This window comes from Malaclemys terrapin, chromosome 7, assembly GCF_027887155.1.
Source record: "Malaclemys terrapin pileata isolate rMalTer1 chromosome 7, rMalTer1.hap1, whole genome shotgun sequence".
NCBI classification, from domain to species: Eukaryota; Metazoa; Chordata; order Testudines; family Emydidae; genus Malaclemys; species Malaclemys terrapin.
The window spans coordinates 82,251,675-82,269,123 of NC_071511.1; the positions used below are offsets into that span (position 1 = coordinate 82,251,675).

General features: G+C 40.9%; 1 protein-coding gene across 7 annotated transcripts in view; it reads right to left on the bottom strand.

Moving 5' to 3' along the window:
• CTNNA3 (catenin alpha 3) overlaps positions 1–17,449 on the bottom strand; it is a 954,554-nt gene that overhangs the window by 16,434 nt on the left and 920,671 nt on the right. For all 7 annotated transcript variants that reach the window (XM_054035487.1, XM_054035488.1, XM_054035489.1 and 4 more), the window contains one exon: positions 11,713–11,847. In XM_054035487.1, the coding sequence (XP_053891462.1) occupies positions 11,713–11,847 (135 nt within the window). The remainder of the gene's footprint in view (positions 1–11,712; positions 11,848–17,449) is intronic.

Genomic DNA, 17,449 nt, shown 5'->3' on the forward strand with positions numbered 1-17,449 from the left:
TGCCTTCCAGCGTGCACTAACAGCAAAGCCTCCGATAATTAAACTGCCCTGCTTTTCCCCGTTAAATTACAGTTTGCTTATGCAAAGTTTAGCACGTGCAAATTGGAAATCATTGATAACTGCAGCAGTAGATAAAGTATCCGCAACATTTGCCCTTTTTGCCTCCTATCAGGTGCTGTTCCTTTATGGAAAATAATTTCCTCATTTTTTCCTGCAGGACTGTGGAAGAGGAAAGCTGTGCAAAAACTGCCCTTTTATCCAGTCCTGAACCAAAACATGCAAAAGGAAAATATAAAAATATAAACAAAAACCCAGCTTAGATGATAAGGCTTGGAGTGGGCTGTTGATCATAGGATATTACTGCATTGCCTGAAAGAGGTGGCAGAGATCCTAGGAGGGACTCACCCAGAGCATAGTGATGGAAACTCTACCTCTAGAGTTCCACAAGGATCAATTCTCTCTGGTTCTGTTCAACATCTATATGCAACCACTAGGTGAACCAGTCAGATGACTTGGACTCAAATGCCTGCAGTATGAAAATGGTACGCAGCTCTATCTGTCCTTCTCCACATACAACCACAATGGCCCAGAACTTGGAGGAGATCAGCTCATGAATGACAAACAGTGGGCTGAAACTGAATCTGAGCAAGACAGAAGAGATTCCGATAGGCAGAGGAAAGTATTTGGAAGAATTTGCAACCACAGTGCGGTCTCCTTTGATTGAAGGTGAACATCCACAAATGGTCACTTCAGTCATAGTTTAGGCGTATTCTTGGATTCCTCACTGAAGTCGGGGGGTCTTACATAGCAAGATTCATGATAATACTTTCTACCATACCTAGCTGGTTAGGAGACTCCATCTCATTCTAGAAGCTGAAGACCAGGACCTCAGTTATTCATTGCCTCTTGGCTGGACTACAGCAATGTATACCTGGCCATGCAACCTTCAGCACTTAGGAAACTCCAACTAGTACAGAATGCTGGAGCACATCTCCTTAGCAACACAGGCTTACACATAAAACCCATCCACCACTCTGTACATTGGTTTCCCATAGAATTTTGAATTGAGTTCACAGTCAAAGTGCTGCATGTGCCAGGCCCAGGATATCTAAAGCTCCAGGATGCAGACTGTGGGAGTAACAAATATGCTCCTCTGAACTCTCGATAATAAGAGTAAATCTGATCTGTGTGAGAGACAGAACTTTCTCTGGGGGCATTCTGAAACTGTGAAATGAACACCCCCAAGAACTAAACACCATCATAAATTTCCCTCTCGGGCGGAAAAACCATGTGACAGATGTGTGGTCATGTCCCATAATGCACTACTAGAAGGCACTCAGATACTACGATGGTGAGTTGTGGTATAAATACCTATATATAACAATAGACAATCTCAGTTTTTCATAATTATTAATGATATCCAGGGTTGTGTGAAACATGATAAAGCCATTTTAAAAGCATGACAAAAAAGAAATCCCCTACTTGTTTGAACAAACTCAGCTGAGGGGCTCCAATGACTGGGGAATATGTTGAAGGGAAAGGCAATAAATATGGAGCCAACAATCAGTATACTACTGAACACCTTTGGGAAACAAACTTTTTTTTTTTAACCAGTTGGGGAAAGATGGACTGAGACTAGAGTCAAGGGAAGAGCAAGATACACACCTTAGGTTCCACCACAGAAAAAGATATGAGCACTAGTGGATTTAATTTAAGAGAGATTCCTAAACTGCAGGTGATGTCTGAGCACATGTTCCTATCAGGATGAGAGACAAGGTGGGTGAGGTGATATCTTCTATTGGACAAAAGCTATTAGCTCACCCACTTTAATAGCTTAGGACCGACACAGCTACAACTACATATTAGTCTTCACTGTAGCTGGGGCTTGTATTGTTAACTATTTCACAACTCAATAGTTTCTTCTTAAAGGCACATTATGGGCAGCCAGTCAAAAGAATGCCAGCTGACCTCAGCTATAATAACCCTTTCTGCAAAAAAAAAAAAAAAAGACTCTCATAGTAACCAACATATCACATTTTGGCAGGGGCAATTTTCCAAATGAGCCACAGAACAGGGAGCTGTGAAAGCAGTATGCTTAAAATACTTGCAAATATAGGTGCATAATTGCACATATAAATAGGTATCTCTAAAAGGCTGGGCCATAGTTTCTATGCAGTGCAAAGAGAACTTAGATTTTAAAGATCTTATTCAACACTGCATATTATGCAAGTTATGATCCTTGGAAGGACAAAAGTATGATTATGGGGATTGGAACTTATTTGTCCTAGGGTGTCTAGGCATTTTAAGTTAATTTTTAGATCCAAATAACTGATTGCTTTCCCCCCCCTAATAATTTCCCCAAGTCAATCAATTCTGCCTCCCCAGAAATCAGTAATTGAGCAGGTCTCCTCAGACTTTGTGTTCCCTACTAGTCTCCAGGTTACACAGGAAGCTCAGCTGAGTCTCCCAATTTCTCTGTCTTCATCTGGCCCCCTGCTCTTTGGTTCTTACTCTATATTTTTAAAGGAGCAGCAACTCAGAAACCACTCTGCCCCCTTCTCTTCCCCTCCCCACTACCTTTTCTCGTCTGAAAAAACATTAATGGCACCTGGACTATTCTGCTCCCTGTCTCTTCCCTCTCCTCCAGTCAAAGGAACAATGGTTGAGGGGTAGGGGAAAAGCCAGCTTCTGATTCAAGGCTTCTCCTCAGCAGTGAGTGATGCATTAGGATTGCCTCTGGGGGGGGGGAGAGGGGGCAGAGCACCCTGCCTGCTGCCACAGTTCTGGGACATGGGCTAGACTCGAGCCTGGAACTGTGCCAGCCATAGACTTTCTGCTTTTTATTTTATTGCCATTAAACTGAGGACATTTCTAGCTCTTTTAAAAAGCCCACAAAGCTAGCAGTGAATCTGTAGGATTACTCTCTGAAGGAACTTTTCACTTGAGACAAAGTGCTAATTAAGCATATAAAATGGGTATTGAAATACTCAAATGCTGACATATGTGTCCAAATGCAAAGTCGGATGGCTTATTTAAGTGCCGATCTTTGTTCAAACTAGAGTCCCTTATTTCAATATTAAGTTAGTCTAGGAGTTGAGGCACAATCAGGGATATTCAAAAATAAATTAGACCAGACATTCATGGAAAAAAATGCGGTGAAATAGCCTGCATGATGCAGGGGATCAGATTAGGTGACCTGAGAAATATTTTCCACCCCAATTATCTGATGCTGTGATACTGCAACTACTGGGACACATTTAAAAAAAAAAAACATATTAGAAGGAATCAGTACTCCTGCAATTATTCCTCTCTTCCTGTACTTCCAATAGTTAAAAAAGAAGCCAGCTACAGAGCTATGTTTGGACTCCCTTACTACATTATGTGGTGATAGTAGATATAGATGGAACAAAAAAACCCTTACTACTTCTTAGTACCACAAATAGATTAGAACACCCACATGTTAATTTCCTGCATTATGATATAATTCCAAGAACTCTCTCTTCCTGAAGCCGGTACTGCAAAATGACATCTCGAGTAGTGCAAGCCAGTCAATATTTCTGGAAATCCAATACCTGTAGAGTACCTACAAATAGTATTATGGATAATATGCTAAAATAAATGTAACTACTGATTACTGGGGACTACAGACATCTCTTTGTTATTTCCAGTGTGGTATGAAGATTGTGTTGCAGCTGAAGTGGTATTGTTCAGTCGGTGTCAGTGCATCTTGTAGACATTCCCAGGTGGGGACGAGGGCTTAGCATACAGCTGTTGGAAAATGCCAAAATTTGAAAAGCAGCAATAAAACCAGAAGCAGGGAATACAAAGAATTTCCCCCGTCCTACTTTTCATCATACCAACTAAAGGCTTGGTAAATCCTTGCAAACGTTACTTGTAGATGGCCAAAATGTTGACAATATTTTAGTCCTTTTGTTTAAAATGTTTTACTGTTTCCCAGGGATGTAAATGAAGGACTAAATATTGACTCAGTGTTTTTTTTAAATAAATGAAATCAGAATCGAAGTGTACAAGAGAACATTAAAATCTGTTTTTCTATCAAAGCCATTACTGTGGTATCTGAAGCATCTATGGCGGGCTGCACAGTAGAATGAAAAGTGCTGCAGCGCAGAGAAAGGCAGTGAGAAATAAGCAGAAGCTGTCCACCTAAGTGAAACCGCTGAGAAGCTGTACATGTTTAAAACTGGCCTAACGTCAAGACTCTGTAAATCAAGAACAGCAGTAAAAAGGAATGACACCTGGAGTCTCCAGAAGTGCCCTCAGCCAAGCCTATCAATTAAACCTACATTGGCACTATGGCACGGTTTTTCATTTTATTTTACATACGAATCTTGCAAAGGTATGCTGAACACAGTGTTGTTGTAGCTGTGCTGGTCCCAGGACATTAGAGAGATAACAGAAGTTGGCCCCACTGTGTCTCTCTAAAGGTAGGCTGACACAAAATTAGGTCAACATAAGCCACCTGGAATTGATCTAGTTGTGCATCTGTCTACACTCAAAATTTCCTCCTGCCAATGTAAGTGCCCTGTTACAGAGGCACAATAACACCACCTCCCCAAAGCAGTGTTGAGCCATGGTTGATGTACTGAGGTCAACACAACATGCATGTAGACATGTTACTTATGTCAACCCTAACAGTCCTCTAGCCCAACACTGATTGCTCTGGAAGTTCCTGCCTCTTAAAGCCCAGCAAATTTTTGAAATGCCTTTTCCTGATCGTCCAGCTTGGTGAGCACATCTAGCAGGTCTCCATTGTTGTGCACAACTGCCCAGATGACCAATCAGGCTACACACACTAGATGCATTCCAGCCTGGATTGGCCAGAAATATTGGATCTCCTGGGCCTGTGGGGAGAAGCGGCTGTGCAAGCACAGCTATGGACCAGCCATAGAAACATTGACAGCTATGAACAGATTGCAGGGGAGATGCAGGAGCATAACAGGGACCAGCAGCAGGGCCATGTGAAAGCGAAGGAACTGTGTTAGGCTTCTCAGAAGGCCAGGGAGGCCAACAGTTAACCTGATGCTGAGCCACAGACCTGCTGCTTTTACTAAAAGACCCCCCCCCCCAGAACAGATACTTCAGAGAAGCCCAAGCCACAGGCCCTTGGCCTGAACAATGAGAACCAGGATGACGTGAGGGACATGCAACCAGGGATCAGCTATGCCAGGACCTGTTTGAGAGTTCATCGCTGTCCAGTCAGTCCCAGCAGTTGAGCACGGGTGAACCCAATGCAGGAGACGCTCAGGTAAGCATGTAAATTTATTTCTCATTACCTTGCTAGAAGAGGTAGTGATACAACTAAAAGAGCATTTTTATCTGCTTTTCATTCCTCTGTAGAGTTAGACTAAGTGGGGTGGGGGAATGCAGAGCAGTTTGTTTATGTACGCAGGACTGTCCCTTGAAGCCTTCTGAGAGATCTCAATGAAACTTTCAAGGAGGTGCTCTGTGGTCCACTCCCAAGGGTTTCTGTGGATGGCAGCCTTCCATCAGACACTTTCCCATGCCAGTCAGCGATAACTTCGGCAGGCACCATGGCAGACTGTAGCAATGTGGGACTCACCCCTGCGGCGCCTCCTGCTGGTTTTCTCTGGGAATTAGCTCATCCAGCCTCTGGAGCGCCCTCTGCAGGCTGGTGTCCTGCTGCCACTTGGCCCCCGTGTCCCTCCCGGACCCAGTGCCCCCTTATCTGGGGTGCTTCCTCCTGACAGTAACCCTGTTCTCTCAGGGTCTCCCCTCCACAAGGAACCCCCACCCACTATCCCCACCTTGCCTCAGTCGTAGGCTACTGCCAGTCACCAACTAGCCCCTGCTCCCTGGGGCAGACTGCAGTATAAGCCACTTAACCCAGGCAAGGTTGGGTTCAGACCTGCTGCCTTTGCCTACCCCTAGGCTGCCCTCTGCAGCCCCCAGTACCCGTTGGCCTTCTGCTAGGCTGCAGCCTGGAGCTTTCCAGGCTGGAGCTCCCCAGCCTTTCCCCAGCCCTTCTCTACTCAGATACTCTGCTCAAGTCCCTGATGCCAGGCCCCTCCCTCTCAGAAGATAGAGGGAGTCTGTCTGTGCTCCTGGCTCAAAGCCTTTTTATAGGGGCCGGCTGTGGTCTGTTTGGGGCGTGGCTCCCAGCTGTGCCTACTTCCCCAATCAGCCTGGGAGCTGCTTGTGCCAGCCACAGCCCTCTGCTGGGATGTTCTAAGCCCCTCAGGGCAGGAGCAGGTGACCATCCCGCTACACAGACTAACAGCATACAGGCCAGAGTGCCTTTGGGAAGCTGGAAGCAGCTTTGCTCTCTCTGCGTTTGTTACCCTCTGGAGTGAGAGATTACAGAAAATCACCGCCGCCTGTGGAAAATGGTGCCAGTATTCAGTACCATTGCTCTATATTCATAGTTGCATGCAACCAAGCAATTTCCCTCACCCTGGTGGGCTGTATTCACCATGGCTGCTGTGGCACCGTGTATGAGCAATCCCAAGCAGAGATGCCAATGAGCATGTATTGTTTAAAACTTTAGGGGAGCTCTTCTTATAGCCTTTGTGTTTGGCTGTTCAGATACAGCAGACAGCCACTTCACCCCAGCAGCAACTTTTCCCCTTTTGTTCTCAGATATTATGCAGGACACAGCAGACAGCCATAACCATTGGGATATTTTTTCACAGAGATCGAATCCTGTGAGTAAACAATGCCAGCATTCCTTCAATCTGCCAAACGCACATTCAACTGTCATTCTGCACCTGCTGATCTGGTAGCTAATCTTTCCTTGGTGCTGTCGAGGTGGCCAGTGTATGACTTCATGAGCCAGGGGCAGGCTGGGTCCCCCAGGGCCACTGTTGGCATTTTAACATCACCAACGACAAACTATGGTACAGGAAAGAAAGTGCCTGCTTGTAGCTTTCTGGACAGTCCTGTGTTCTTAGAGATGCGAGCATCGTGCACCTTCCCTGAACAGCCAACACTGATGTTGGTGAGGCATCCCCAGTGATCCACGAATGCTTGCATAACCATAGAAAATAGCCCTTTCTGTTGCTGTACTCTGTGGCAAGGTGATCTGGTGCCAAAAGAGGGATGTATGTGCCAGCTATCGCTCCACTGCAGTTCAGGAACCCCACTGCTGCAAATCCATCCACTATATCCTTCATATTGCTGAGAGTCAGAGCCCTGCATAGCATGAGATGATTAACGGCCCTTCACACGTGCATGACAACAGCCCCCAGAACAGATTTTCCAATGCCAAAATGATTTCCCACTGACTGGTAGCTATCTGGCGTCACAAGTGCTGCTCTCTTTTTGATGTCCTTGTGTAACACACACACCTTCTGGGTGTGGTTTCTGTCCCATCTAGTGGAACTGAGACCACTTAGAGAGCTAAAATGAGTCTGCTCTACAACCTTAGCTAACAGCCAGTTGGCTTTTAGCTCATGCAATAGAGGCTCATGCACTAAGCTCCAGAGATCCCAGGTTCAATCCTGCCCACTGACGACCTGGGTCTGTTGGTGTTACATTTACACTGGAGGGCTGGGATGAGGTTGACCCACAGATCTGGAAATGTGACCTTGTGCATCCAAAAATTCTGCAGACACTGCTCATCATCCCAAACCAGCATTATGATGCAATCCCACCACTCAGTGCTCATTTCTCAGGCCCAGAAGTGGTGCTCCACCATCTGAAGCTGCTCAGTAAATGCCACCAACAACCTTGAATTGGTTCTCACTATGTCCCATAGCAATCTGTCCTGCAAGAAATCAGCATGGTTGACATTGATTTGGTTTTCCTTACAGCTCTCCAAATACCAGAGGATTGCCCGTCCTCTAATTGCAATGCATGTGACAATAGTGTAGAGCTGTGCAGGCTCCATGCTTCTGGATGAACAGTGAGGAGGGCCACATGGGTTCGTGGGATTTCTAAAAAAGGCACAAACATTATGGGATATAGATGACATTATGGGATGGAGACAGTTACATGCTGGAAAGTTGAGCCCTTTGCTCCCAGTCACCCATGAGTGACTCATTTCTGCCCCACTATTCATTGCCAAAAACTTCCCAAAAATCAGTGCACTGGACGGTGGTGGGTTGCACCCTGAGATACCTACCCATGGTGCACAACACTGTGCATCAACACAAGCACTTCTGGTGAGCATATACAGCACCAATGCAAAGAGCCAAGTATACACATGCACAAATGATACACTATTTGGTGGTGGCTTTATGCTGACATAATGTGCATCAACCAAAGTTTATGGTGCAGACATGGCCACAGGAAAGTTGCATACAGAGGGGAAGCCAGCGGCATAGGAGAGATCGCCTCAAAATACTTACTTGCCTTTTTTTTTTCTTTTGCTGTAAGATGTGCTAGTGAGAGTAATGTATATCTGTCTGTGTTCTCAGATGCCTCAGTAAGTAATCAAGTATTGATGATACTCTAACATATGAAGGGAATGATGCCAGAACTCCACCACACTCACTAGCACCTTCTCAGACACAGTATTGCCATAAACTAAGATAATCCTTATGTTAGTCTGGTAGGTAAACTGAGGTGTCCTTAGATAAAATATGGAGTGTTGCTGACCATGTCTCCTTTTCCACTTCTCATTCTTAAACAGATTAGATAGTACTCAGGTGGAAAAAAAGTCAAAATAAATACCCCATTCCAAATAGAGTTCTGACCCCAAAAAGGGAGAACAGCCAGAATTTCTATCAAGTCTGCTATGAATTTGGACATTTAATGATTTTATGTGGAAGGTGCACAGATACTATAGTGATGGGTGGCACTCTAAAACCTTTAGATAAAAGGGCCAAATCCACTAGCCTGAGTGGTTGGGCTAGAAGATGGCTGCAGAGAGTAATCAACCAACAGGCTGAGGTAGCCCTTAACACCCTTTATAGCTTTCACTGCAGGGCCTAGAGGCAGAGGAGTCATATAGTAGTGGACCTACTGCCGCCCCCCCAAGTTTGTCTCTATGATACTCCCAAATGCAACTTGGGCATTCCAACTTGGAAGCCAGAAGGGAGCAGAACTTTGCAGAGGGGCTGCTCCACCTTGCATGTTTCCACATCCAGATCTTTGGCCTCCACCTTGTACAGTAAAACCCCAGCAATTCTAATACCAGGAGGCCCGCTTGAAAAGGCAGGATTTGGTTCAAATTTTTTTAACCACTGTTTAAAAAAACCCCAGCGCAGTAGCTCAGCCATTTTTGAACAGTCATTGATTTTGTCTCCCTCTCAATTTATTAACAGCCCTGCTTGCTTTAGAGCCTTCCCCATCTGACGTATTTCAAGTTCTCATATTCCCCTCAAGATGAAATGAGTCCCTGCAGTCACTTTTAAACACTGGATCCAAAGAGTCTTCAGTTACACATACATTGGAACTACTAATATAAGACAGCAAATTGGATTTGGTGCTCCATTTTTACTTGAAAACGATAGTTGAGCACAGCCTGTTTCAAATGCTCTCTCTACCCCAACAATAATAATTGGGGAGGAAATGACAATGGGGAAAATTATTAAGTTTTAAGCTTACACACCACCTGTGCTGTGCCAGGGCATTTTGTACTTTTATACTCTCACAACAGTAAGGACTAGCTATAACCATTATTAAGTACTGATAGGTATATAGTCCCTTAGGATCAGATCATAAGCCCCATGAAGAGAATGGAAGTCTTTCCATTGACTTCAGTGGGTTTTGGATCAGAACTTTATATTGTCAATTTCTAAGGGCAGGGGCTGCCTTTCTTTGTTTTTGGACAGAGTCAAACACATCTGCATTTAACAAAATACTTCATGAGCATTTTGCAGGGATTTAATCCTTTAGTAGAATAGCAGCTAGGATTTCACAGCCCCTGGCCCTGATGCAGCAAAGCAGGTAGGCGCATGCCCTTACTGGCTAGGGCTAGATTAATGCATGTAATTAAGTGCTTTGCTGAACCAGGGCTTCTGGGATGTAATACAGCTGCACTCAAATTAATAGGAAAAGGATTGAACCTGTTTTTTCTCTGGGATTCTTGAGTTAAGTTGGGTTTGTTTTTAATATAATTTTTGTTGTTTATTTTGCATTTTAGAACGTTGACGAAAAACAGCAAGTGTCAATAGAAGGAAACCCAATAAATATAGTATTATTTAATATCACTTGATATTTATATTACAACTGGGAGGATGCGGGGGGGGGGGGTGGACTTTCCTGATGAGAGCACCCAATGAAATGATGGGTAGAGGAGACAAGACGAGAAATTTTAATCCAAAATGCAGAATTCTACCTTTCAAAGACAGTATTGCTTTGAAAATTGTCACAAATCCATCACTGGCCACAGCATTCAGAAATGCAAATTATGTAGTAAATGTGATGTGATATAAGGCACCATTTTTAAAAAGAAAGAAGAAAATGAAAAATAAAACACAATTTCATTAATTTACAACCTAATTAAAATCCAACATTTTTTTTCAAAGAAAAAACTACCACAGCATGCAGGATTACATTTCTGCAGTCTCCAAAGATTTAAATATGGTCATCAAATTCTCATCCAATATGACCTTCAGGATAAACTACAAAAATGATCCAATTTAAGTCTTGTCTAAGCAGAAGAAGATTCATGTAACATCTAGTTAGATTATAAAACCAAAAAAAAAAACAGGTCCAGGTTTAAAAAAACAAAATACTTCAGTCCCTGAAAATGTAACCAGTGCGTGCATGGAGACCATAGAGAAAATCGTTGTTGCATTCTAGTAATTATTGTTTGTATACCTTTGTGATTACATTCTAATATGTATTTGTTCATATAACTTCAAGCATTTGCGAACATGGAGATATCAGATAGGAATAAGTATTACTCAGATTGTAAGTTCTTTGGGGCAGGGACCATTTTTGTTATGTGTTTGTACAGCACTGTGCACAGGTCCATGACAGATCCTTGCTCCTAGGCACTACCTCAGCACAAATAATAATAGCACAATGAAAAAGGTTGTTTCTTCACTGATGGAATAATCTGAATACTCAGGGCCAAACTATTCTGCTAGGTGAGTTACTCTCTTGCAGGAAGACAGAAATTCTACTAATTGATGCTCAAAATCATAGCAATGGCTAAATTGTAGTTATCAACCCTAACCTGATGTCCCCAGGCTAATGCAGGTCCATAAATCTAATTAAGCACCAACTTCCCTTGTTCTCAGGGTTTTGTTTTGTTTTGTTTGGCTCTCTGACGCTCAGATTGCAACAGCCTGACTAGAACCTCCTCAGTCAATTCCTTATGAGCTGGGAACAACAGTTCTCAAATCAAAAAGTGAAAATATATAGAAAGAAATCCATGGGATGAGAAAGATGCAGCATTGGGTAAACACACATTACCTCAAAATGGGTCTGATTTTCTAAACCAATTTTAGATCAGTGTCTCTCTGTTGGAGTTAACTTAGTTACTTCAGTGTAACAGAATGAAGAATCAGACCACTTGATAGCTTTAAAGATACCGGGCCTGATTCTCCACTGCCTTGCATCATCTGTGAGGTGTAAAATGTTTTCTTTCTGATTTGATAGTGACTTATACTCACTTTGCTCGGGTATAAATGACAACACAAGATATAAACCAGTGGGGAATAAAATAAGGACCAGAGGACTATACGAGTACATTTCACAAATGCTACAAATTCGCTCAAAAATTTGAAATCTATAGTTGTACCTAGCACAGAAAGTAGCTTCTGGACTCTTTTTACTTACAGCAGACACGATGAGCTCTCCACTGAGATTCTGGATTTCTGCTTTAACTTGACTGCAGATTTTGAGCTGGTGACAATAGAGCTTGATCTGTTCCAGGTAAGCATATACATCCTGTTTACATGATTGGTCAGGACACTACATATTAAAAAGAATAATGAATAAAACACTTTCTACAAATTCTTAATCACTTCAATTTTCAATTATTAAGTTTAAGATTTAATCTTTTCTAAACTCTCAGCTCTCCAACATAGTGTGTTAATGTCCAAATGAGTGAACGTATTTCAAACATGCATTCAAAATTTAGACCCAGACTTTTATCAGATTCATGTTCCCTTTAGGAATGTTCATTGTAATTGCTCTCTAATGTAGTCTTGCTCTCCACTGCTCTAAAGTTTGGTTATTTGCTAATTTTGTGAACCTTTTAAACTCTACAAACAAAGATGTGCGCAGTAATCCCAGACTTCATTGCATTCACCCATCCTTAATTCAAGACTACTGGAATTGCCTTAGCCATAGTTCTAGCTGAGTAGCTTTCACTAGTGCATGAAATTACTACTTTCCTTCAGCACCTAAGAGGCTCTGCATTCATTTTTGCAGTATTACTTACCATTTACTTTGCAAGCTACATGGACTAATAACAATGGAAACCCACATTAATAGATGGTTATACTATAAGTGACTCTAGGTTATGGCCTCTATCCTGATGCCACTCAAGGCAACGACAAAATTCCCATTGACATTGGTTGGAGAAGGAGTAGGTCATAGTTGTGAACAATATCTCATGGTAAAGTCTCTGTTTTTTATGGTGATGCTCATACTTTCTATGAAATCTTCTCTTTACTCTCTCAGGACATCAGAGGAGTGATGAAGAAAGCTTTGAGGAAAATCTCTCTCCGATCAACAGACTATTCACATAGTACCGGATTCTCATTTACATGAAGGCTACTATTCACTGCTGTGGCAGTCTAAAGGGGTCTTAAAGGGGTATTGAATCCCTATACATTGCCAGAGCGGTACTCTAAAGGCCAATACAGTCTTTGAGAGATTTGTTTATAGGTTTTTTTTTACTGTAGATACCATGAAAATGTAGTCAGTTTCTTTTGATGGAACACTGTGTCAATACTAGTATATTTTTTAAAAAAAAAGATATACTTCAACCAATTGTGGCAGGCCTGATCTTTTACTGTTCATGGCTAGTGCATCATACCTTTATGCTTACTGTTAGAAAATACTGATAGTGTCAAGTATCAGGGGTTAGCCGTGTTAGTCTGTATCTACAAAAACAACAAGGAGTCTGGTGGCACCTTAAAGACTAACAGATTTATTTGGGCATAAGCTTTCGTGGGTAAAAACCTCACTTCTTCAGTTGCATCTGAAGAAGTGAGGTTTTTACCCACGAAAGCTTGTGCCCAAATAAATCTGTTAGTCTTTAAGGTGCCACCAGACTCCTTGTTGATAGTGTCAGTGTCAATAGAGCATAAGGCCCATCCAGGTTTCTGCTGTTGAAGAGAAATGACTCCAGTGTTGTCTTGCACAGTGATGCATGTTATACACAAAGATCCTTTGATATAAAATCCACAATAGGTAACACTATGAAGGAGCATCAGACTGCTTAATTTATGAGATACCTTGGGGAAAACCCTGGTCCTTTTAAAGTCACTGGTACTTTTCCTAGTGAGGCCAGGATTCACTCCACATTATTATAAAGTATAATTTAAAATTCTATTTATGAACTAAAAAACTGCATGTTTGAGATTTAGAAAAAGAAAGCCAGGAACAATCACAGGTTAAAAAGGTGAATCACTGGCTTGTAAACCTGAGAGATTCCGTACTTCCTCCTAGGTCTGAAAAAAAAAAGCAAATTTGGTACTGCTTTTTGGCCTCAATGCACTTTGTAATTAATGAGTTTAACACCATTATCACAGTACAGTGTAGGCGGCTTGTGTAAACATTGTTTATTTCTGTAATTGCAGTTCCATAAAATCTGTCCTTCCAGTCATAAACAGCTGTAAGCATCAGGACTAACTGTATGGAGATGAAATATGTTGACTGGAATCATCTATTCAGTCCTCTACAGTTTTTTGTAAAATGACCTGTGATATTTATTTCCACTTGGGCAGATCCCAGAAATGGGCAGATAGGACTTTGTGTAATTTCTCATTGACTTCAAATAGCTGTAAAATTGATCATATAAGTCTCCAGCGCAGAGGCAATGGTATTTAAAATTCAATGTATGTTTAGATAGGATGAACAGTGAGGTGGCAAAATTTGCAGATGGCACAATATTATTAGAATAGATAAGATTAGAGAAGAGTATTATAAACTCCAGAGACATAACGAAGCTAGGAAAATGGATAGAATGATGTCAGTGTTGACCAATACACATTTGAAGGAATAATTTTAATTACTGATACATATTACTGGGTTCTAAAGTAACTGTAACCACTCTGAAAAAAGGCCAGGGTTTCACTGTGGACAACTCAGTGGAAAGCTCTGCTAAGTGTGCCATGGAGGTCAAATAAAAAAATGTTATGATGTATAACAGGTTAGAAAATACTACTGAGAATATTATAATGCCATTATATTATTTGTTGTTAAGATTTCACCTTGAGTGTTCTGCTTTGCTCATCCCATCTGAAAACAATATATCAAATAGAAAGATTCCAGAGATAAGCAACATATATGATGAGAAGCATGGAAAACTTCCATATAAGGAGAGATTGGAAACATTAGGTCTGTTCAGTGAGAAGATGAATAGGTATGGGGTATGATAGAGATCTATACAATAATGAATGTCATGGAGAAGGCCATTAACCTTTTCTCATAATAGAATTAAAAAGGGAGTAGCCAATGAAACTAAGGCAATATATCCAAAAGTGACAAATATTTTCCACAGCTCAAACCTGTGGAACTCATTACTAAATGATATGACTGAGCCAAGAGCTTAATGGCATTCAAAAAATGAAGAGACATTTATATAGGTAATCTGAATTACATTAAACATGATAAAATAATACAAGGGATATAAACCCTCATGCTCGGGGATTAAGTAGCTGATTATTAACACTTTAGAAAGAAAATTCCTTTCTGGGCAGGTTATTCCATTAGGGGTTTCCTACACATCCCTCTGAAGCATATAGTACTGGCCACTATTAAATACGAGACCAGATGGACCAATGGTCTGTTCTAGTATGGTAATTACAATATTTCTAGCATTTATCATCCCAGAAAACAACTGATAGTTACCAGTTTAATTTCTCACACTGAGAAATAAGTTTCAGTTAGATACAGTGGCAAATTACAAACCATTTGATTAGAGAGACAAGAATAAGAGCTCTGTGTAGCTTGAAAGCTTGTCGCTTTCACCAACAGAAGTTGGTCCAGTAAAATATATTACCTCACCCCGCTTGTCTCTCTAATATCCTGGGACCAACATGGCTACAACAACACTGCAAACAGAAGGGTTTGATTCTGTACCTATTGAAGCCAATGGGATCATAAATTCAACTAGAAGGTTGGCAGGGAGTGGAGGAGCTTTACAGAAATAATATCTGTGTAAGATCCTCAAAATGGTTTGATAAGTGATGCAATAGTTGTGAATACAGTGAAACCTATAATGAAAATCAAGGTGAAAAAGTATTTCCATTAGCCGCTGGCAGAACAGTAGCACAAAAGATCAATACAAGTTATTCTGCAGGAAACTTTGACCATACATTTATTGGGTTTTGATTTTACTACTTTACCAAAGAAATAAATGTCACTTCCTTTGCACTTGAGCTGAGCTTAGTGATGATAAATGCCTTGTATCACAATAGTAGTTTGCAGTGTGTTCTCAGTAGATGTACATAAATTTTAAATAGTTGTTTAACGTAACATTTAACATTTCTGATTGTCTCTTATCAGATAATCATTTTAAAGAATTTATTGTTAACCTTACTTTTAGGACTGGTTTTTTTATATGCGTGGCATTTGTATCTTGATGAGGAGATTTCCTAACTATTAATATAATGTTTGGCCTTAATTCTTTGAATTCTAGAGCATAACAATTATTTAAATTTGAATTTTATACAATATTGTGGGCATCTTCAATGACAACTTTAATCTCTAGCACATTCAATAAAAAGGAGATGTACTGACTATGTTGCCATATGACTTTCAGGTCACAAATTAGACAAGTGATTTTAGACAAGTGGTTCAGAACAATCTTATGTTAATTAAGTTTGCTAATTATTTCTTTGTGACTAATGTGTGTTTACATTGTTGCTCTGTTGAATATGTTCAGAGTAGTTAAATCTGAGTCATCTTAATAATAAAAATGGGTTGCAATGTGACTGAATTATGCTAATTGTGCAGTACTGTCACATTTATTTAAAAAGAATAAGAACAAAAAGTGTAGTTTTTTAAAGTGAGGAACCAAAGGTATTGTCAAATGGAGAACCTGTAAGATTCACTTAATGTAATTCATGGGAAATTTTTCCAGCTGAAAAACTACATGAACTAAAACAGTTTCACAATTCTCAATTTTGATTCTCTGAAACTGTGTGCAGCCTGAACCAAAATCATTCATTTGAAACTACTGTTCTTTATTAACTGCAAAAGGTCAAAGAGCAAAGCAATGATTCCTCATTACACAGCAATAGCTTATTTCAGCTTCTCTCTCACTTTTGAAGCTAGATGAAGGAAATAAAGTAGAGGTTTGTATACGGAAAACTCTATCCTACGCTACTGTTGTTCTCTTAACTGCAAAGGCAGTCAGACTAATAGATTTGGGCTACGGGAAGATAGTGAATAGCAAACTGATGTGGTCCAACTAAATGACAACATTAGATGTGACAACAAATAAAAATGATTTAGTTATTCTCAGTTCAGGCTGCAGCTTTCTCAACTGGATAGGATGTGGTGAATAGAAGCATAGCTGGGAGAAGTACGTGTTCATAAATTCATGCTAATAATAATATTTTTGAACAATTATTTGAAAAATTGTGTTCCAGAGGAATATACAGCATTTAGAGTTTTGTTGTAAAGAAAATAGGGAAAACAAATTAATGTTATTTAAAGCTTATTTTTGGTTCAATAGAGGAAAAATCCCTTCCATACACATCTTTTGCTGTACATAATTTCATCCTAATTTAATACCCAGTTTTAAGCTACATATAAAACGATAATGTTGTCAGTGAAATTATAACAAAACTGGTGGAAAAGAAGGATATTTAACTAAAGCTTAGTTTTCTGTTATTAAACATCTTGACTGAAAAACAGTTAACAGCCTTATCTTTGGATTTGATGTCCCATTCAGATTTGTGACTGTCATTCCTAAACCTCAATCTACTGTTGCTAAAGAGAATCTTGACAAAAAAAGGAACCATGCTCTAGTGTAGTGCAGATGGTGAAAGAATGTATATGCTGAAAGAATTTCTGTCAAGGCCGGAAAGAGGGATAACTCCTCTACCTTTCTGCTTAATTGTTCCTCTGAACACAAGTGCACAAACTAAGGCTTGGTCTACACTAAACCCCCAAATCGAACTAAGGTACGCAACTTCAGCTACGTGAATAACGTAGCTGAAGTCGACGTACCTTAGTTCGAACTTACCGCGGTCCACACCCAGCAGGCAGGCTCCCCCGTCGACTCCACGTACTCCTCGCGGCGAGCAGGATTACCGGAGTCGACGGGGAGCACTTCTGAGTTCGATTTATCGCGTCCAGATTAGACGCGATAAATCGAACCTAGAAGTTCGAT